Consider the following 23,251-nt stretch of genomic DNA (forward strand, 5'->3'; position numbering starts at 1 on the left):
GGAAGCCTGGATATACCCCTTAACCTCTCTGGGCTTCAGCTTCCTCAAATCCAAAAGAGGAATAATCATATTTGAAAGAACTACCTCCCTCATGGCATTGTTATTCTAAAAGTGCTTAGTAAATCTTAAAGTGCCATAGGATTTTATGATATCATTATTACAAACTGGAGAGCCCATGCATGAATTAATCATAACTATACATTAAACATAAAGCTGGTAAACTGACTTTATGGCTTCAAGCCCCATAAATAAATCATCACCACCACCACCACCACCACCACCACCACCATCATCATCCAAAGATGATTAAGGTACACTCCCAGATCCCTGAGTACATTCCCTGTACTGGACAAGAGTAGTATGGGAGGGCAAAAAATGGATGGGTTATGATCTCTATCACTGGTAACAAGAGTAGTATGGGAGGCTGAATAATGGATGGGCTATGATCTATATTACTGGCAATAATGCCCATATTAATGAGATCACAGATTCATTTGAGCACAATAATGGCAAAGAGAATACTCTATACAACAGTGATGACTGTATAATAAAAATAAAATTGGTATCTATTTTTTCCAGTCCCTATCCTTTTATCCCCCAGCCACTAAGACTCCATCTAGGGCATCTGGACAGGAAAAGTGACCTGGCTGTTAATACCCTTACCTTTTCAGGTTCATTCTTCATTAATCCCCTTCAAGTAGTCTACGTGCAGCCAAAACTGGCCTATTTTGTCCCTAAACAGAGCATTTTCTTCTGTGCCTTAGAATGAGTTGTTTGTACCTTAAATCTGGTGTGTGCCCCTTCTCCTATCCTTTGTTTTGCCACAGCATCTTATAAAATCATAACCACCAATGTATAAAAACGAGCATGTAGGGGCAGCTAGGTGGCACAGTGGATAAAGCACCAGCCCTGGATTCAGGAAGACCTGAGTTCAAATCTGGCCTCAGACACTTGACCCTTACTAGCTGTGTGACCCTGGGCAAGTCACTTAACCCTCACTGTTCTGCAAAAAACAAACAAAAAATGAGCATGTGAGGGGTGGAAAAGTTTCACAGAATGCAGTCAAAGCCATAAGTTTCCTAATCTCTATTTGTACAAGTCAGTCCTGGGTTAGATTGAATCAGATTCTCTCCCACTTCCCTTGCTCCCTTCTACAGCCTATTAACCAATTACAATGTTCACAAAACAGATTTTGCCTTGAAAGTAACAGATTAACACCTTACTTAGCATCCCAAGGAAGCTGAGGGAAATTGGTAACACACCACACCAGTATTACACATTAGAGATGGGACCTTTCCTGTACAAAAGAGGAAAGCTGGAAAACCATCTTTGGAGCTTCTGCCTTCCTCTCTCCTCTTCCACCTTCTCCGCCCCCCATATGTTGGTCTGATGCAGACATGGAGATTTACAGTGTCCCCTGTCTCCAACCTAGATGGCAGCAAGAGGGAAGCTAGATGGCTCGATGGAGAGAGCAGAAGACCTGAAGTCAGGAAGATCTGAGTTCAAATCTGACCTCAGACATTCAATAGTTGTATGACCCTCGACAAGTTACTTAACCTCTGTTTGCCCTAATCCCATTCGAGAAGGAAATGGCAAACCATTCCAGTATCTTTGGCAAGAAAACCTCATACAGGGTCCCTAAGAGTCACATATGACTGAACAACAACTGTCTACAGCCATAAATCTCATTAAAATAGATAAGTTTTGTGCATGGGTTCTTTCTCTCCTTTTCTTTTCCTAGTATGAATGCTGATTTAACAAGAAATCACTTATTTGCAAAGGCATTTTCTGACAAATATAGGAATTATGAAGGGTAGCAGAATTTAATGAATTCTTTTAATTTTAGAGGAAAAAAATCCTATGAACAGAGAAAAATAGCACAAATTCTAATGCTCAACTCTGGGAGGAATTATGGAGCTTCAAGTGGCAATAAAGCTAAACAATTTAACAAGGGTGCTTGTCTAACATCTCAAAAAAGTCTTGGAAGGAACTGATTAATCTTTTTTTTTCCCCAGAGAATGGTGGGTACTTAATTTTTAAAAACTTGTCATGAATGACATTAATACCAGTGATGACACTGTCAAATAAATGATGTGGTATCACATACATACCCTTCTAAATTAACAAGAAACACAAAAACACAAAATGAGATCATTATCAACTTACACATAGAATCCTTGGGATTCATCGATGATAGCATAAATCATTTGAGATTTGATTAAGCTAAGCTCCTCCATAGCTGTAGCACCACCATTGTTTTTAATCCATTCCAGGACCAAGCCCATGATGTAGATGCTGAAACAATAACAAAAAAAGTGATTTAGTTTAGCTCTGGCAAGCAAAATTTAAAAAAAAAAAAAAGGACACATGCAAGTGGCATAGTAGGAATCCCTACTAAGGCTTTACTTTCTACTGCTTGTAAGTCTTAAAAATACTACTATTATTATATTATTATGCATTACTACCACCACTACTACTATGATTACTAATACTTTCTTCTACTACTACTATTACTACCCCTATTACTACTATAACCACTACCACCACTGATAATAATGATTATGATGATGATAATTTATTATTATTATTATTATTATTAGAGCCTTATAGGGCTCAAAGGTTTACAAAGCCCTTTCTTTGCAACAACCTTGCAGTAAACAGTGCAAATACTATTGTCCCCAGTTTACAGATACAAAAACTGAGGCTTGCCAATGGTTATTCATCTAGAGGGTTTTGGAACCAGGATTGATACCCAGGTCTCTTGACTTAAAGGCATTTCCAGGCCTTCTGAACCCTGGTAGGGAAGGGAGGTTTATAGAATAGGAACAAAAGCAACAATATTTCAAACATTTGCAAGAGTGCTAGTTGAAGAAGTATTTCCAGATACCCACCCTAATCTGACAAAGCCTTTTTAAAAAAAGAGAGAGGGGCAGCTAGGTGACACAGTGGATAGAGCACCGGCCCTGGAGTCAGGAGTACCTGAGTTCAAATCCGGCCTCAGACACTTAACACTTACTAGCTGTGTAACCCTGGGCAAGTCACTTAACCCCAATTGCCTCACTAAAAAAAAGAGAGAGAGAGAGGTGGCACACTTCCATTTTGCAGTTTTTCATTAAAGATGATGGGAGAATATCAAGTTGTTTTAGGGAAAGGGACAGAGTGAGAGTACAACAAAATCTTCCAGCTATTCATAGGCCTGTTCTCTTTAGTAGATCTGGTACTATGATACTTAGCCCCTATGTAGAAAAATCACTTCATTCCAACTACTAAAAGGATTCCTGATGGCTGGGCAGGATATACCCCATGTACTCAGATATAATGACAAGAATGCTAGGTTCAGAGCTGAAAGTCCTGGGTTTGAATTCCCATGTTTACCACTATTCTGAGCCTCAGTTTCTTCATCTGAAAATGGGGTTCATAATAGCTCTATTTCATAAGGTTGCTGTTAATAATATCTGTAAAAGAGCACTCTAAAAAAGCAACAACAACAATAACAAAAAAGAATACTCTAACCTACCAAGCCCTTAAAGATATTATTACTGTAAACTCATTGCTGTGATCAAGTCATCTGTGTACCTGGACAAGTAAGACCTTTACCCCACTTACTTCTTCAGACACAAAGGAAGTTTGCCCTCATCCCCAAAAACACTATCACCAACCACTCAGAAAGGATCAGCTTTATATGTCAAGTTATATAAATGTGAGATAATATTATTATCATTCATAAACAATGATGTTTTTAGAAGATGAAGCTTGGCTACAGGTTTTCATGCTTTGGAGTCAAGAGGACAAAAGCCTTATAACATATCGTCCAAAAATGTCTAAATTATCTTACAATCTGACCCCAAATCTCCCTAATACCATTTCAACAACTTTGGGGTCTTCTTAGCTTCGTTAGTGGAAAGAACCTGGGATAAAGAGGAGAAAGCCTGGATTTGACTGGCAGCTTCACCATTTGCCAGCTATTGAACCTTACACAAATCATTTAATGCCTCAATTTCTTAAACAGTAAAACCAGGAATGATAATGTTGGTGCTACCTGTGTCAGAAGACTATTGTGAAGATCTAATGAGATAAGTATTATAAAACGCTTAAGAGAAAATTATTATTAACTTCAAGGTTCATTATTTTCTTTTTATACATATTATGTTATCAACTTTAAAATCCCATTTGCAAATCAGTTGCCCTAAACTGCTTCAATTTCATCTTTAACAAGGAAAGCATGTAGGCCTGGAAATGCCTGGGGCCTTTCCTTTGACTTGTTCATCCTCATATTACTGAATCCAGAATTTGCTTTTTACACTATTTTAAAATCACAATATCAACTAAAAGTATCACTTTTCATATACTGTTACACTAACAATTAATGATAATAATACATTATACGTGTATATACTAGTTAGTGTCATTCTACTACCTTGTATCTTCTTCACAAATAATTTTATGAGCTCTGGGAATTTCTCCATGAATGATTTGATAACTCAGCCCACAGAAGGTAAGAGGGTCAGACAACTAGTCAGAAGGAGATTACAGGGGTCTCATTGCTCTGCTGCATTACATATACTAAGATCCAGGTCACAGTCCTGGGTGGAAGTCCAAGGGAGAAGAGGAGCACTAGAACACCAGAGCTTATGACCACAAGGGAGCAGGGATTCTGATCACACTTCTAGGGCAGAAAAGAGTACTTTTGGCTGCTCACAAACTAAAGTACAGTCCAGAAGAGTAGTAAACACACTTCTCCTTAGATCATATCTCCTTGGAAGAACTGAAAGTTTATGAATGCCCAGAACTAGCTCCGAAAACACAAAAATCTTGAAGTTTGGGACAGCAACCCCCCACCCTTCCAGCAGATACCAACTTTAATATAAAGTCAAAAGTTTAAAAATAGGCTGGCTAAATGAGAATACAACAACAATTTAAAAAAAAAGATTTTGACCATGGAAACTTACTATGATAACAGGGAAGATCAGAACACAAACTCAGAAGAAGACAACAAAGTCAAAACTCCTATATCCAAAGTCTCAAAGAAGAATGTGAATTGCTCTTAGGCCAAAAAAAAAAAAAAAGAATTACTGGAAGCATTCAAAAAGGATTTTTAAATTAAAGTAAGAGAGGTAAAGGAAAAATTGGGGGGAAAAATGAGAGTGATGCAAAAAAATCATGAAAAAAGAGTCAAGAACTTGGGAGAGGAGACACCAAAAAAAAAAAAATACTGAAGAAAATAATACCTTAAAACACAGACTAGGTCAAATGGTAAAAGAGGTACAAAAATTCACTGAAGAAAAGAACTCCTTAAAAAATGGAAAAGGAGATAAAAAGTTCTCAATGAAGGAAAAAATTCTTTAAAAATCAGAATTGGGCAAGTGGAAATTCATTGACTCCAAGAGACTTCAAGAAGCAATAAAAAAAATTGAAAAAATGGAAGAAAATATGAAGTATCTCATTGAAAAAATAATCGTCCTGGAAAATAGATCCAGGAGAGATAAAAGCCATGATCAAAAAACAAACAAACAAACAAAACGAAACAAAAAAAAACCCTAGACATCATCTTTCAAGATATTATCAAGGAAAACTGCCTTGGATATTCTGGAAGCTATGAGTAAAATAGAAATTGAAAGAATCTACTGATCATCTCTGAAAGAGATCACAAAATTAAAATTCCCAAGAATATTATAACCAAATTCCAGAGTTCCCAGGTCAAGTAGAAAATATTGCAAGCAGTCAGAAAGAAACAATTCATATATCACAGAGCCATAGTCAGGTTAATACAAGATTTAGAAGCTTATAACTTAAAGGATCAGATAGCTTAGAATATGATGTTCCAGAGGGCCACAGAGCTAAAATTACAACCAAGAATTATTTACCCAGCAAAACTGAGTATAATCTTTCAGGAGAAAAAAATTTGATATTCAATGAAATAGAAGTTTTTCAAGAATTCCTGTTGAAAAGTGCAGAGTTGAATAGAAAATATGACTTTCAAATAAAAGATTCAAGAGAAGCATCAAAAGGTAAACGGGGGGGGGGGGGCAGCTAGATGGCGCAGTGGATAAAGCACTGGCCCTGGATTCAAGAGTACCTGAGTTCAAATCTGGCCTCAGACACTTAACACTTACTAACTGTGTGACCCTGGGCAAGTCACTTAACCCCAATTGCCCCGCAAAAAAAAAAAAAAAAAGGTAAACAGGGAAGAGAAATAATAAAGAATTCAATAAGATTAAACTGTTTACATTCCTACATGGGAAGATGATACTTTTAACTTCTAAGAACATTCTCATTATTAGGGCATTTAGAAGAAGTATACATAGAGAAAAGGCACAAATGTGAGTTGAATATGATTGGATGATCTCTAAAATAAAAAAAACAAGGGGTGAGAAAGAGGAATGCACTGGGAGAAAGGGGAATTTCTACAATGGTCATTTATTACTGTGTATCGTGTACCTAATCTACCAATCTGTCACTCTACTTCTTAGTCGGTACCAGATTGTTTTGATGATTACCCCTTGTATGGCTAGGCCACCTTCCTTCATATTTTTTAATCAATTCCCTTGATATTATTGACCTTTTGTTCCTCCAGATGAATGTTATATGGCACTGAATAAGTAAATTAACTTAGGTAGAATTGTTATTTTTAGTCTCCCCATGGGCAATTAATATTTCTCTAGTTGTTTAGATCTGTCTTTATTTCTGTGAAAAGTGTTGCATGATTGTGTTCACATAAAATTTAGATTTGTCTCAGCAGGTAGATTCCCTTTGGTTACAATTCTCATCTGACGTAACTTTGCAGAGTAATTATGTTATGGATTTGGAATGGAAATTTTGAAAGATTTCAACCCTACTTAACCAATTTCCCAAGTTAAAACACCTTATACCCTTTACCTCATTTCTTAGGAAACCTAAGCTTTCTTTGGAGATGTGGATTTAAAATAGAGCTAATTGCTGCCTAGAACTGAACACTAATGGGCTAAATAATATAAGAATAAGGCCCTTTACTCTAAGCCAGAGCCCAGACATGGCATGAAAGCCCATTCATTTCCCATGGCTTACAGATCAACTATTTGAAGGTCATTTGTCCACTTGTAATATAAATCAAACAAAAAGCAAAAAACCTCAAAGTCTGCTGACATTCTGTTTTGATTTCCAAAAAAGCCAACTAACCAAAGACCTTATATCATTTCAAAAATGGTGGGTTTTCAAGGGCTACATTGTTTCATGTGATGATATAAAATGTTCTTTCATTTTCCAAGTTTATGATAACAACTCTTACCTAAAAATGATTAGGATTACTACTTAGTTATGCATCCCCTTCTCATTTCCCTGATGCTAAGGGGATCCCCTGACCTTGTCTTTTTGAGTTTCCATATTTTTTCAGAAACACTAGACTCAGAGCATGCAGAAGGCCTTAAATATGTCAAGGATGAAGCTCCCCTGAGCTGACATGATTTGTTATTTTACCCTAAGCTGGATTCCCTGTGTGTCCTTCAGAGGCAAGAACAGGTACAAGCCGTTGGTGCCAGTCTGGGATACTGCTTTTACAGCTGGGGTCTTCTGCAGATAAGATGACCCTCCCAAGGGGCTTTTGCTGTAGCCCTGCTCCTCCCCCTAGGGAACAGTTTTGGTGTCCTGTGCCTTTGATACACTATTCCCCCTCCCATGTTATGCCCCTTCCTGGTATCCCCTCCTCCCTTTTTGCTGCTATTATAAAAGCATAAACTTCTGTAAAAACTTCAAGCAGGTTGTATTCCACACACATGTTCATTTCTCTTATAATAAAATCAGCTTTCACATAAGTCTTACGATGTTATGATTGCCTATTGACACCTAGGCCTTGGCTCTTCATATATTCACCTTTAACTTTCTAAATGTGAATAATTAAAATGCCTCAGGTATCCCTCTAGACATTTCAGGTGATTATAGTAGAAAATTCAATTAACCAGAACAGAATTTTCCTTCCACTTTTAGAAGTGGAAAACAACAACCAAAAAACAACTTTCACAGCATGTCCTAGGCAACTGGTATACATTCTTTTTTTTGGGGGGGGGTGCCAATGAGGGTTAAGTGACTTGCCCAGTGTCACACAGGTAATTAAGTGTCAAGTGTCTGAATCTGGATTTGAACTCAGGTCCTCCTGAATCCAGGACCTGTGCTTTATCCACTGCACCACCTAGCTGCCCCCAAGCAACTGGTATACATTCAATCCAAACTCTTACATGGGACGCTAATGACAAAAAATACTCCCGTTCAAATGTTTATTGGATTTGATAGTCCCAATTAGAAAAGATCTAATTATACTCACTAGACCATATTCTCTAAGAGAAGAAAATTTATTCACACATTCAAAAACATTTTCAATAAGGATAAAAACAAAACTCAATAATATTAATTATGCAGATAACAAAATTAAAACATTCCAAACCCCAAATGTCTCAAGGTTATAGTATACTTACCCCAATTGTTTTATATGATAGAAACACTGAAGAAATGTTCCAGAAATGCTGACTGGATTATAAACCCAACCAAGAAAAAAGAAAATAGCTGATCAGTTGTCCATCTTCATTTGTGTTGGGAAGTCATTACTTCATCCCATCAAAAATAATAACAAATAAAAATTAATCCAGTCAAAAATTATTTTCCACAGGAGTTTGCTCTTGTTAAATACACCAAAGTTTAAATCTCTTTGAAGGTGGAAGAAATGGATATGAAAGAAGTGCCACTATGCATTTAATTGTAACCAATCAGGAGGAAATGGTCAGTAATGTGAAAGGATCTTCCAGCAACTCCAGCAACTCCAGGAAAAAGTGACTGACTGCCTCATCTGTGATCACCAAGGAATTCATAATATCAGACACATACTTTAGACTCTAGAGTTCAAAAAGTTTATAAAATGAAAAGAATGGCACTACCTTTGGCCAAAGTCATATAACAACAACTAATAAGTATTCCAAAAAAACAATTATGTCCTTCCATTTAGGGATCCCATAACTAGAATACTATTAAAAATGAGGAGGAAGGAATTTGAGATTTATTAATACAGTTGTCATTGACTATCTCAAGGGCTATTATATTGAAGAAGAATTAAAGGCCCTATAAAGCTCAAAGAAGACAAAACTACTAAGAAGGGCAAGAAGTTACAGGGAGACTGATTTTTCAGTTCAGTATATAGAAAAGCTTTTTAATAAATAGAGTTGTGTACAAAAATGGAAAGTGTTGCCTTCCTGTTAACAGAAAATAAAAATAGACCACACAATCACGAGTCACAGATGTTGTAGAACATTGAGTAGGATACTGGACTAATGGAAATTAAACTCTTCCAACAGTGACTACGCTGGACTTTTTGTAGTAGTCAGAGAAATGAAATAGATGCATATCAATTGGGGAATGGCCAAAAAAGATATAGTACATGAACATAGTGGAATAGTGTAGATATTTAGCTATATGTAGATATGTTACATACTCTACATATTTTTATACATACATATATATATATGTATGTGTATATATATATATGTGTGTGTGTATATATATATACACACACACATTTACATTACATCCACTATAAGAAATTATGGAAATGATGAGTACAAAGAAGCATGAAGCGAGCTGAACCAGGGAAACAAACAGACACTAGGACTATAACAATGGAAATGGAAATACCAATCAAAACTGAATGCTGTGAAATGATGATGACTAAGCCTGGCCACCAAATGTGTGTTCACATGTCTATATCTATATCTATGTTTGGTGGCTAGGCTTCTTATCTGTGCATGGGCTTAATCATATGAAAGTACATTCTTGCTTTCTTTGGAAGATAAGGGAGAAAGGCATGGAATATTATATATAATAGCAAATTTTTTCAATGTGTTGGAGAAAAGTTTTTCTCTTCTATTCTTTGATACAAAGTATGGCTCACCATGAAGGGGGAGGAAGGAAGGGTTCATTAGGAATTTATTTATGAAAATGGGTTTATACTGGGAAGTTTTCAAACAAAGCAGAGTCACTGGTTCCATAAAACCAAATCTCCTACTTCTGAGATCAACTGCTATTGCTAAGAGATTTTGCAGGATCTTTTATTTATCAATCTACCTATACTTTGACACTCTATATGATCATTTGCCTTTTGGTTTTCTTTTTTATTTTGTTTTGATTTTTGTCAAGGAAATCAGGATTACGTGACTTAACCAAGGTCATACAGCTTATAAGTGTCAAGTGTCTGAGGCCAGATTTGAACTCAGGTCCTCCTGAATCCAGGGCCAGTGCTCTATCCATTGTACAACCTAGCTGCCCCGATCATTTGTTTTTAAAAGAAAAATTCCATTGAGTAGAGATGATCCTCCCCAAAAGGGCACCATCCTTCTTTCACTTCCTCCCAAATTATATGTTCTTACTCAAATGTAGAGGGAGATTCTATTTCCTGCTTTTAGCTATGCTCTGGCCAAAATTCTTCCTGAGTGTTTCTCTCCCAAATCACCTTGTATTTAAATGTTTTGCATTTATTCTCTTTATATTTTTTCTGCATGTACTTAAATATGCAGTTGTTATCACCTTTATTAAAATGAAAGCTCGTTATGAGTAGGGATACAAAGTCATTGTATTTAGATACCTAGCAACTAACATGCAGCATAGAACAGAGTGGGTATTTAGTGATTATTTATGCAATGTCTACAATTGAATTCTTTAAGAGGAAGAAATCCGCCCTGAAGAATTTTCTTCTCACTGCTTTCTCATTTCTCTGAGAGGCAACATGGCTTTTATCCATTTTATTAATAAGTGAAAATGTCCCAGAATGAAAGAATATATCCAGCCATCCACACACAAAGGACCTAAATCTTCTTTTTCCTCTCTCCTCCCAGTCCCTCTGGAGACTCATGGGCAGTTAATAAATCCTGAGCGCTGGGAGATCTCCATAAGGAGAAGCCCTTGAGCACCAAGTTGAAAAGTTGAAAAACTGCTGCTGAACGGTGCTGCTGTGTGAGCTCTCATTCAGCTACTTTGACACTTAGATGAAGAACCTCCTGCAGACTGAGCTAAAAAAGTAAAAACGCGTTCTGAAGCCAACAGTTTTACTCCATAGAGAGGCCACCTTTCAGCAGCTCAGGGTCAGGGGAAGAGAAGGAAAGGGCAGGAGGCTCAGACTTTTCAAATCCTTCACAAAAAATGAAATGGTTAAATAAGGAGGGGGAGGGGAGAAAAAAAGGAATCTGCATGACAATTTTGTTGCATATTTGAAAGAAATAGCAAGGTGTGCATAGAAGATTTGCAGTTTCATGGAAATTCACCTTTTTTATTGCATTATGCTATGGAAATGCTTGTATTATTCCATAAATATGTATTAATGTAATTTTAAAAAATAAAATGGTTATTTTGAATGCATGTCACAGCAGTGAGGCCCTGGACAACTTGTAGGTTAATAGTGAATACTGGCTAGTGGCAAGTAAAGAACCAATGATAATGGTGAGGTCCAAGAAAGAGAAAGATGAGAGAAGGGTCATTAATAAAAGGATCTGGGGCTATTGGGTCATTAGCCAATAGAAATATTTTTAAATATTTAAATGCCATTTTAAAATGTAAATGCCTTTTAAAAAAGGCATTTCCACATTTGTTTTAAAGATATAGCCCCCAAAGTCCCCTTTCTTAAATACAAAGTCACCACAATTACCTGAAACATGGAGGAGTGTTATATAAGGAGCCATTCCCAGCTTGTACTTTGTAGTCTAACACAGATGGGCATTCTTTCAGTGCAAATCCCAGTAAGTCCTCCCGCACTATCACCACGGTGACCCCAGCGGAGCCAACATTCTTCTGGGCACCAGCAAAAATCACGCCAAACTTTAAAAAAAAAAAAGGATTTTTAAGAGGTCATGCAATGAAAGAGCTGGATGAAATCCCAGAGGGAATTTGTGACCCTGGGCAAGCGTGTGAAGCAGTTATTTGAATCTAGGTCTTCTGATCCCAAGTCTGGTACTCCATTCCCTAAGCCAAGACAGCTTCTCCCTGTTTGATCATGATTCATAAAGTCACATGAGCTTCTGAACCCTCTTTTCATTGATAGGTATTTGTTTCTAAACTATATCTATGTATGACAACAAACTGTCAGAAGATAAATGTATAGCAAATTTCAGAGGCCTATATCCTTGGTTTTCAACCATACAAGTAAATTTAGATTAATTATAAATATATATAGAGAGAGAATATAGAAATTCTATACCTAATATTGTACATTGTATATAATATTTATTCATTCTAGAGCACAGACCATGAATCAAGGATCTAAAGAGACCTCCTAGTCCAATGCCCTCATAGTTTACAGATGAAAAAACTGCGATACAGAGGCTAAATAACTTGCCCAAAATCACAAAGTTACTGTCAAGGGCAGGATTTGAACCCAGGTGCTCTGACTTAACATCCAATAGTCCTTCCAAAATACCATTTTGCCTCTGATGTTTTTTAACAGTACTTTCTCTAGCTTTCTCTTTTGCCTTTATTTACCATATTTTATCAGCTATTACATTTATTTGCATTTATATTTTCCCTCCACCCAATGATGTGTTCCTGGCAAAGAAACAACCCAATGTTTTGTTTTGTTTTGTTTTTTACCAGGTATCAATAATGGGCACTTAGTATTTGTTGAATTCAATCAGCACTAAGTTCAGAAGACAACCTTCCTTAACATGGGGTAATTATATTAACAGTCATCTTCCTGCTCTTTATCTCCTCTGCCCCAAAGCAATAAAATGGTCTTGACATCTATTGTTCCTGATAAACCAAAGGAAGTATTATTGGGTTCATGACTATTGTGTTCAGAAGAGACCAGGCCAGTTTTATCCTCCTTTCACTTAGGGCCAACCTCATATGTATAGTATATTACCTTGGCTCCCCATCAAGCGGAAACCAGAGATAAATGATGATGAAATCTTATTTTGTGTCAAAGCCAGGCACAGTGTAGAATATTACACCTGCAGTGAGTGATACCGTATTCCCAATTGAGATGTTCTTCCAGAAAAAAAAAAAACAATTTGATTTTCCTTATTTCCCATGAAAGCACAAGCTATGCATCTACCCAGGTGTGGATAGAATATAAGCCTTCTTCTAACTGTGTCCCTCAATTTTTCACCATGCCCATTGCTTTCAGCCACACTTTGGCTAATGCAATGTCCAGAAAAGTGGTCCTGCTCTGAATGGGCTCAAAGTACTTTTTTAAGCCTTTTTCGTTTAACTAAAAATATTAAGAAATAACAAGTTCTTCAGTCTAAAACCCTTTCCAAACTCTACCCCACAGAAAAGTGAGAACAAAAGTCATATTTTGTGTCCTTTCAGAAAACTGAAAAGAACACTTGTTTCATAGAACCAGGATGCTTGAGCATGGGACAAACTGGCCCAGGTCAGAAACAGAGATAGTCAGAGCTCCTGTGCCAATCAGTATTGGATTGTTTGTGAGCGGGTGAGTAGCCTCTGAACTTCCAGTGTGGGTGAGATAGGAAGACTCGGTGTTTAAAAAAAAAGAAAAAAAATTTTTTTAAAGTGAAAAAAAGAAAAAGAAAGAAAAGGAAGAAGAAAAAGAGAGAGAAAGGAAGGAAGGAGGAGAGAGAGGGGGGGAAGGAAGAGAAAGGGAAAAAAGAAGGAAAAGAGAGAAAGAGAGAAAGAAAGGAAGAGAAAGAGAAAAAGGAAGGGAAAGAGAAAAAAGGAAGGAAGGAAGAGAGAGAAAGGAAGGAAGGAAGAAAAAAGAAGAGAAGGGAAAATAATTAAAACACCTGACTTCCCCAAAATGGCATTTTTTGGGTACTGTACCTTAGAAACATCCACTGGCTTGGATAAGAAGTTAGAAGACAGTCACAGGACCAGGACTGCTCCTTTGACATCAGGTACAAAGTCAAACTCCACACCATGGACAGTCTCATTTGCACAGTAATACACATAAGATGCATCTGGGTTGAGATTCCAGGTCCCTGGATCAGGAATTTCTAGCAGTAATTAAAAAAAAAAAAAGATTCAAGATGGGGCCCCATTTTTACTTTACTCGTTGATGAATTTTTTCCTTTTTGGTTGAAAACAGATTCACAAATCCCTCCACACGATAAGTGTAATTAATATGCCAGTCTACCTCCCACAACATTTGAGGGAAGTCATGACTCAATCACTCAAGCATTTATTAAGGTTTCCTATGGGCCAGGCACTGAGCTAGATCTCTTTTTAAAGTACATTTCATCTATCATGTTCAGTAAAGAAGCAAATTTACAAAAGAGATACAAAGAAAGGCAAAAACAGTCCTTGCCCTCAAGGAACTTAGATTTCAATGGCAAAGAAAACATGTCAATAAAAAGGAACATACCAAGGGCATAATTGGTATGACTTGTACTCTTAGCAAGGCTTTAGCATTCCTGTCATTCCTGTAAGACTGTTCCAATCCTTTGCCATCATCCTAGGTACCTTCTTTCCATTTTCCAGGCATTTATTTTAAAAATCTGAGCTGGACAATGAACTTCCTATGCAGGTACATTGGTTTTTTAAGACAGCTGGTTCCCCCATTTTTCTTCACTGGTATCACCTTATGTTTATGTAGTCAGAATCTTATTTCAAAACATTTCATACACAAACTAGACCACACTGATATTTTAGAACAATTTCCACCCTGAATAATAATCATCACCATCCTAAAGAATACTTTGCACCCATCCTTCACAGGACAGAACAATTCTCAATAAGAAGATGCTATCTTTCAAATCTAGGAAATTTTAAAAAGTTCACTGCTCAATGAGAACTTAATGAAAATGTAGCTGATATGAGGAGAAGGAATTAAAAATCTCTGGGTTGTCCTAAAACATGAAAGAGCCAATGATCAGAAGCAACTTGTAATATAAAGAGTTTTTCTGCACTTTTATGCACTGAACTCCATCCCCACTTACTTGTATATCTCTCAAGTTTGGGGTGAACGAGGTTAACAGTAGCAAACTTTTTGGCCTCTTCAGCTGCCTTGGCAGACCAAGCTCCAGTCACTACATAATCAGCACACCTTCCTTCCTTGAGTCCAATCAAGTTTAAGGGCACGGCACTAAATTGGCCAGATCCACCTCCTTGCACAAAAATCACCTTGTAGTTGTCAGGAACATTTCTGTATCAAAGCAGAGGTAGTAACATTTAATACAAAGCAACACGGGGCTTTGGGATTCTGATTAACTCACTTATACAGTGTTTAGGTGTGATGAATGTAATAAAAAGGACATTGAACTAGGTTCTGAGAAAATGAGTTCTACTCCTTTCCATGACATTAAATTTCTGTGGGACACTGAGCCCCTTCCTCTCTGTTTCTTCATCTGTAAAATGAGGGAACTAAGAGGATTTCTAAAGTCCCATACTGCTTTATAATTCTATCACACTAAAAAGAGTAAAACCCGCATTGTAAAATCACCTTGTTATATGATCAGTTTGGTTACACTGTGGATCTCATCAGGTGTCCCTTGTACAAAGACATCAAGCAAATTTCTCTCCTCTCAAAATCCTCCTCTGTTCACCAGAGAAACACAGGGGTTTCACTACACTACATAAAATATTACAACATCCCTCTTTACCTTGGCAGGTTAAAAATATACCAGAATAATCAATGACAGCATGTATACATATTATTATCTCTCTTCAAACATTCTACTGGAGGACAAAAAAAAATCTCCATGGCATCAGAAATCTTCACAACACCCAAAACAGGAGTAGACAGCTTTTTATAAGTGATTAAGCTGAGAATGATTTTTTCACAACAAAATCAGTTTTAAACAAAATTACTTTTTCCAATATAACTTGAGATTTTAGAAAAGTTTAAGTAACTATCCTACTAACTCATGGAAATGTAGGTCCCTATCTGAAAATACACAAAATGTTCAACCACAGCTCCCTCTCCAAACCAAAAAGTCCCAACTCCCATCTTTCATGAAAGGAATATGAAATTAAAACTACACAAAAAAACCCACACAAGGCTTAGAAGAGGCAAAATATATGCAGCGTATTAAATATATGCTGCATATTAAATAAACAATATTAACATAAGTCAGTGTTTAAAATAAAACTTACAGCAATTCCCGTACCAGACTCTCTGTTGTGTTTACAATTTTAGCAAAATCAGATGATCTATGGCTCATTTCTGTGGGAAACAGGAAAAAAGTAGAAGAAATTTTCATAAATAAACACAAATGAAAGATTCCACCTACAATAGATCTTTAAATTGTTTCTAGCTAGATGCCAGTTTAACAATTAGTCACCTTTGCGGCTGCTAGGTGGCACAGTGGATAAAGCACTGGCCCTGGATTCAGGAGGACCTGAGTTCAAATTCAACCCCTGACACTTGACACGTACTAGCTGTGTGACCCTGGGCAAGTCACTTAACCCTCACTGCCCCACCCAAAAAAAAAAATACATACAATTAGTAACGTTCCAAACCTGCAAAGTCTCACAAAATATGGGGATCTTACCAAGAACACTAATTCCAAGTCCTTTGTAGTCTAACAACTCTTTCTGTGCTTCAAGCAATACCTGTAGGAAAAAAGAAAATTTCTTCATAATAGCATTTGTATCCACACATCTCTAAATCAAGTAACACAGACCCAAAGACCCACGTTTAGAAGCAGACACTCAAAATATTAACAAATCTTGTTCAGATAAAGAAGCATTTAGGACACAAGGGGTTATGTCTAAACAGTGTGTATATGGTGGGGAGGGAAGGGAATGCCTGAGATTGGTATTTTTGTCAAGGAATAAAGGGGTGTAGAAAGACAAATTTAGAGGTATGCCCGTAAATGTTTAACAATCAGCTCTTGAAAATGTGTTCATTTTAAAATTTAACCTGCATTATTAATATTTTTCCATCACTTTGAGTTTTTACAATCAACAAAACAATACATCAGGCCCTTATCTATAGCATTTTCTGATTTCTGAATTGTAAATGGGCAGCTAGGTGACATAGTGGATAGAGTGTCCACTTAGAAGCCAGGAAGACTCATCTTCCTGAGTTCAAATCTGGTCTCAGACATTTCCTAGCTGTGTGACTCTGAGCAAGTCACTTAATTCTCTTTGCCTCAGTGTCCTCAACTGTAAAAAGAGCTGGAGAAGGAAATGGCAAACTACTCCAGTATCTCTGCTAAGAAAATCCCAAATAGGGTCAGGAAGAGTTGGATGCAACTGAAGAACAACTGAACAGTGATGATGAATTTTAAGTGCTCCTACTGAAAATTTAACAATCAGTTCTAGCCTGTCTGAGTTGGTTTGAAAACACCCCTGGATAAGGACAAGTTTGTCTTAATGTTCAGAAGCTCATCCTTCCCACTTTATCCTAATTAACTATCCTTTTGGTTTACAGTATTTAAAACCAGAAAGAACCTTGAAGATCGTGTTTTAAAACTTTTTCAAAGTCACTGAATAACTCCAGTTAAACTGAGATTTAAACACTTAAAACAAACAAACAAACAAAAAAGACTTGGATTTATACATGGTATGGGGGTTGCTTTTTAAGGGAAACTGAAAAATAGAACTACATTCCAAAAATATGGACAGGCAGGTAAATTTGGAGCAAAAAATTCCACTCTACAGCAAAAAAAAAAAAATCTTAACTAATTGCTTACATGCACTATCTGCCTCCTGCACTTTGGAGTTCACCAGAGTTCATTGCCACATAACATAGTTGATGATACAGGGAACAAAGGCATGGACTGGTGGTAGAAAATGCTGACCAAACTAAACTATGTGGGGGCATCCCAGCCACAGGCAGCAGGAGGAGATACTTTTTCTACTGACCAGCTCTGACTTTTGCTGATGCAACCACCCAAATGTTAAAACTGTAATTCTGAGATGATATTGATGCTATATTTCTCCTAAGGTATAATTTACTTAGATATAAACTAGGGGGTTTGGGAGGGGGGGGGTTGTTCTGTTTTTACAAACTGCCAAGTCAATACTTTTTTTTTCAAAGTCCTATAGATGTTTGTTGAATTGAATTACAAGGTGGGAGCACTTGGGGGAAAAAACAAACCATGCTTTATATTGGTATATATTGGTAAGACTTCCATTCTAAAATGTAAAAGTAATTCCCAATTCTCCCAGAGCAAAACTATAAAATTGATGCATCCAGTCAAGCAGAATGTGTTTCTTTATCTGTAAAAAAGAAGTGGACAGCAAGTATGATGTGGTGGAAAGAGCACTGTAGGACTTGAAGGGCTTGGGTGTAAGTCAAAGCTTTGAGGTTTACTAGCTGAGTGACCTTGAATAAATCACAAGTTCCCTCTCTGAAACTTCAAGTTTACTCCTCTGTAAAATGAGAGGATTAGACAAAAGGAATTCCCATCATTTCTAGCTCTGTCCTTAGACTATTGATACACTGGAAAGAATGCTGACGCTGGGGTCAGAGGACCTGGGTTCAAGTCTCACCTCAGATGTTTACTACCTGTGTAGTCTTGGGAAAGGTCTTAATATGTAAAATAAGGGAATTGAACTCTGAAGTCCCTTGCAACTCTGAATCTATCACTCCATGAGCTCATGAATGACCTAAGAGTAACTGCTCCAACAACCTACTTTATTTTGGATCTTTGATGTTGCTTACGAGAGACAAATTAAAAGGAATTATCAAAGTAAATCTGGTATATGTTTAGGTTATAAATACAATAAGTAGACAGAATGGTGAAATAGACAGTCAAGCCATTTAGGCTAGCTGAGTGACCCTGGGCAACTCACTTAACTTCATATACATTGAGGAAAGCAGTTTCCAAAGCAGAAGTTCCCCACACAAGTAAAAATTATAATCCTGGGAGGTGGGGGGGGGGGGGGGGGGGGGGGGGGCGGGGGGAGACAAGGACAACAAAACCACCTCCATTAAAATGCCAGGAAGCAATGAGACTTATGGCCTTCCTCATAAAGAGTACAAAAAAAAAAAACACATAAGCACACAGACCCTCCCCTTACAGGTTCAACTTCTTTCTATGGCAGCTCAACCATGCAAAGAAAAGCAGTTACTCAGGAGAGTGTGGTGAGAAAAAGCATGGGGTTCAAATTCCAAATTTGTTGCTAATTACCTTTGTGATTTTATCTCTCTGGCCTTAGTTCTCTCATCTATCTGCAAAATGAGCGGGCTGGACATTATGATGTGATTCTAGTCCTAATGACCTATAACTCCAAAATGAACCTCTAATCCCTCTGACTCACCCAGGTCAAGGAGGTACCTACCCCTAGACCACTTGGGACCTGAAGTTATTAATTTCTGAAATTCAGCATTTTTCTTGCTTCATCATGAGGTGAGGATGACCCCTGGACTCTCAACGGCTATGCTGATAGAACAGAGATTCTGGTGGGTCCTGCCAGGCTGGAAAGTATTGCAGTTCAGACCCAAAATGTTATCTGAGGCTCAGATTGGGACCACATAGTAATGAATTTTTCAGATATAGCAAACTCTCACACCATCTACTAACTCATAAGATGATGGTAATCTATATCTGTGGAAGGTTTACTCACACTATTTAAATCACAGATTCTTGAATCTGTGGTTCATAGTTCTAAATCTATGCTTATGTGAGCCTAAGTACTTCTATAGTTAAGTCCTTTTCTTATAATGTTAAAATTCTGGTAATAATTATATGAGTAAAATATTGTCTATTACACAAATAATGCCCTGAAACTAAGTCGCATCCCACTCAATAAAACTGTTGCAAAAACTTTGACATAAAAATTAATAAGTGCATGAGTCTGGCAGAGGAACTAAAGGTAATGTCAAAACTAAGGAATAAAGTAAAGCCTGTTATCTGTCAGCCACAGGGATGGTTTGTCATTCACTAGTTGGACATCATCCTCTGAGGAACTGTTCAGTGCTCAAATTCTCTGGGCTTTCAAAACTGAGGATCTATTTTGTATCTCTAACACTACAAAGCTGTATTCTTATCTGTCATAGCATTAGATCTTGTGGCACACAAGGGAAGAATGCTTCATAGCATGAGCCTCAAGCTCAAATTTAATAGTGAAAAGAACTATCACTACTCAACTATGGGACATAAGGGTTACAATGCCTCAGCAGGCTTCATATTGGTTGACACTGCAAAAGAGTTAGCTTTTTTATCAAAGAATGCATTTTTCACCCCCAAAAAATCCCTTAAGTATTTATTAAAATTTAGTTTTAAATCAACATTATCCCTTACTTTTTGTGCCCCATTTTTATGTATTTTTTTTCTAATATGGACTTGGACAAGAATCACACAGGATGGGATGGGTGGGCACAATTGAGTTTCAGATCCAAAGTGATTAAGAAATCACAGATCCCCTTGACTATTTGAGAACAAGAACATACCACATTTTTAGGTGGAAAGGACAATAGTAAATTAAGAACTTTTGTCCCTGACTGAATTGCATTTTACTTAGACAACACTGTTGGGACTCAGTTTGGCCACAGAGACTGCCATTCAGAAGCTTTTGCTTTTTTCTTTCTCCTTTTCCTTCCTTCTCTCCTTCTTTCCTTCTTTCTTCCTTCCTTCCTTTTGTATTTTTTTTGGGGGGGAGGAACACTAGTGATTTCAACCATTTAACTAGGGAAGCACCCTCACCAATGCTTTTAAGGCAACTTTGGTTTCTGAGAGTTGCCCAGGGCACTGAGAGATTATGACTTGCCCAGCCAGTCTGTCAGAGAGGGGACTTGAAACAAGTCTTTCAAACTCCAGGGCCTCCTTTCTATCTCCTCTTACCTGATTTAGAAAAATAAAAATAATCTAGCAAAAGCAGCAGCCTGTCTTTGCCCCCTTTGTCTCTTTTTTTTTTTGCAGGGCAATGGGGGTTAAGTGACTTGCCCAGGGTCACACGGCTAGTAAGTGTCAAGTGTCTGAGGCCGGATCCGAACTCAAGTACTCCTGACTCCAGGGCCGGTGCTTTATCCACTTCGACACCTAGCCGCCCCCGCCCCCTTTATCTTAAGAACTAAAAGCAGTTTGCTTAGCTCACAGCTCAGTTGACAGAAAAAGGGAAATCGAAGTATTAACCTCCCCTTATTTTTCTTCCCTTTTGACCAAGAGAAAACTTGTCTCTCTTATCATTGTGCAGTGTCTTGTACAAAAGAGAACAGGGGCAGCTAGGTGGTGCAGTGGGTGGAGCACCGGCCCTGGAGTCAGGAGTACTTGAGTTCGGATCCGGCCTCAGACTCTTGACACTTATTAGCTGTGTGACCCTGGGCAAGTCACTTAACCCCAATTGCCTCACTAAAAAAAAAAAAAGAGAGAGAGAGAGAACAGAGAGGCTGGATAGCATTTCCCTAAGCAAATCTTCGATCAGACTGATTCCAGTTCACTTGAATTCCGTTCCAAACCAAGAGTGGTTGAATCACTTCTTTAGTTCACACACACACCCCCAAACCACACCCCCCGACCCCTCTTAGGGCCTCTGCGCTAAGATTATCAACTATTATAACAAGTGTCTGTTGGTACACTGGGACGGAGTTTCTTAGAGCCTAGCACAGCGCCTGGCACGTGGTGAGCAACTTAATAATGCTAAAAGATTAATCGATTGACAGACTGATTGATTGCCTCGAGATGAAAGGGGCAGAGGAAAAGTGGACCACCCAGACCAGAGTGGTGAGTAATTGATAGAGCGCTGACCTTGGAAAGAACTAGGTGTGAACTTCACCCCTGTCTAGTCACTTACCAAAAGGTTACCCTGGTAAAGCTTACTGAAAAACGAGGTCCCTTCCATCTTTGTGATTTATTACCCCCCCTTTTCTCCCCTGATCCACCCCCACCCCCACCCAGTCCACAAAAGACAGCATGTGATGCTTTGGAGGCTGTCCTAGGTCAAACTGGACCGGGAAGTTTCCGGGGTGGGGGGCTGCTGCAGGTAACTCGCCAGGTGCCGATTGCACGCCCGGGCAGGGCACGGAGCCCCTGGCGGCGAGTCAGACAAGTGGCCGCGGGGCAATTCTGCATTGTAGCTCGAGTTGCTGCGACGCCAACCTGAGCTTGGCAGTGGCCTTGACCAAGCCAGCCTGGTTCCTTGTGCATTTCAAGTTCCCTTGGGCAAGAGCTCTACGGCCCAAAAATTGGGGGGGGGGGGGGGTAAATTGCGTAGCCAAGAATCCCGCTGGAGAAGGGTCTCCTGGCTGCAAAGAAAGATGCCAAGGAAACTACAATGCTGCCTCCCACCCACCCACCACTCCCGGCCCTTCCGCCCATCTCGGGAGCTCCGGGCACTTACTGAACGGGGCAGCTTGGCGGGGTCCCGGGCCGAAGTTGACCACCTGGCGCGGGGTGTCCATGGTCCTGAGCGAAGTGCACTAGCTCAAGCACGAGAATCAGGGGAAAGAGAGGAGAGAAGAGCGCGCGCGCCTCACGAGGATCCGAGCAGCTAGAGTTCCTGGGTGTCTACTGCCGGTGCCCTCTCCGCGCCCCCCAAGCTCCGCTCTCAGCCCCACCGGCCCTGCTTTTTCATTGGTCCCCTTTGTCCACAGCTTTCCGCGGATTGGTGGGGCCCGAAGCGGCTCGCCATCTCATTGGCTAAGTAGACACGAGCTGGCAGCGTGATCGCTCCTCCTTCCATCGCTTCTGCTTGCTTGCTCGCTTTTAAGTTTCCAGCCCCTTTTCTATGCAAGGCAGGCTTGAGATTGCACCATCTGACATGGCTAGAGGGCGGTCCTGTTCTCATTCTCCCTGCTTTAGCTCCCAAACCATTCTCTGAGCACAAAGAGGACTTAGAGACAGAGGACTGTAACTAATGCTTATTAAAAAAAAAAAAAAAAAGTGAGCCGTGGCCTGGGTATGTCAATAAGTCAATCAACAAACAAGCAATTATTAAGTGCTCGTTAAACGTCATTCCCTTTGCTAAACGCTGGGGATGCAAAGAAAGGGGGGAAAAACATAGTCCCTACCCCAAGGAGCTTACATTCTAATGGGGTTAGGGCTTTACCGACACAGGATCTTTGGCAGTGAGCTGTAGACCTTAGTTATATAACACAGCTATCTTAGGCTCTCACCTAACCTTGGACCTAGCTTTGGTTGTTGTTGTTTGTTGTTGTTGTTGTTGTTGTTGAAGAAGCTTGGTACCTTCTTGTAGTTTAGGGGAAGGGTCAATAGAACGTCCACTGCATCCCTTCATCCCTCATCTCTTGCAAAGGAGGAGATTGGGAGAGGGAAGGCAGTGGAAGGACTTCGGGGGAGGGCACCACAATATGAAAGAAAGACTGTTTCATGGGGAGTGCTCCTTTTGCAATTAATAAAGAGAAAACTGATTCTGAAATTCTTGTTTTGGGGCCCAGACTGTA

At 38.7% G+C, this 23,251-nt stretch overlaps 1 protein-coding gene across 1 annotated transcript in view; it reads right to left on the minus strand.

The window, feature by feature from the left end:
- PSAT1 (phosphoserine aminotransferase 1) overlaps nucleotides 1–22,394 on the minus strand; it is a 39,143-nt gene extending 16,749 nt beyond the window's left edge. Inside the window, 8 exon segments of the mRNA XM_043972430.1 lie at nucleotides 2,167–2,295; nucleotides 11,654–11,823; nucleotides 13,783–13,955; nucleotides 14,898–15,103; nucleotides 16,054–16,123; nucleotides 16,452–16,512; nucleotides 22,189–22,209; nucleotides 22,211–22,394. Of these exon segments, the coding sequence (XP_043828365.1) occupies nucleotides 2,167–2,295; nucleotides 11,654–11,823; nucleotides 13,783–13,955; nucleotides 14,898–15,103; nucleotides 16,054–16,123; nucleotides 16,452–16,512; nucleotides 22,189–22,209; nucleotides 22,211–22,249 (869 nt within the window). The 5' untranslated portion in view covers nucleotides 22,250–22,394.
- Nucleotides 22,395–23,251: the final 857 nt, after the last annotated feature.

This window comes from Dromiciops gliroides, chromosome 1 (assembly GCF_019393635.1).
Source record: "Dromiciops gliroides isolate mDroGli1 chromosome 1, mDroGli1.pri, whole genome shotgun sequence".
Lineage (NCBI taxonomy): Eukaryota > Metazoa > Chordata > Mammalia > Microbiotheria > Microbiotheriidae > Dromiciops > Dromiciops gliroides.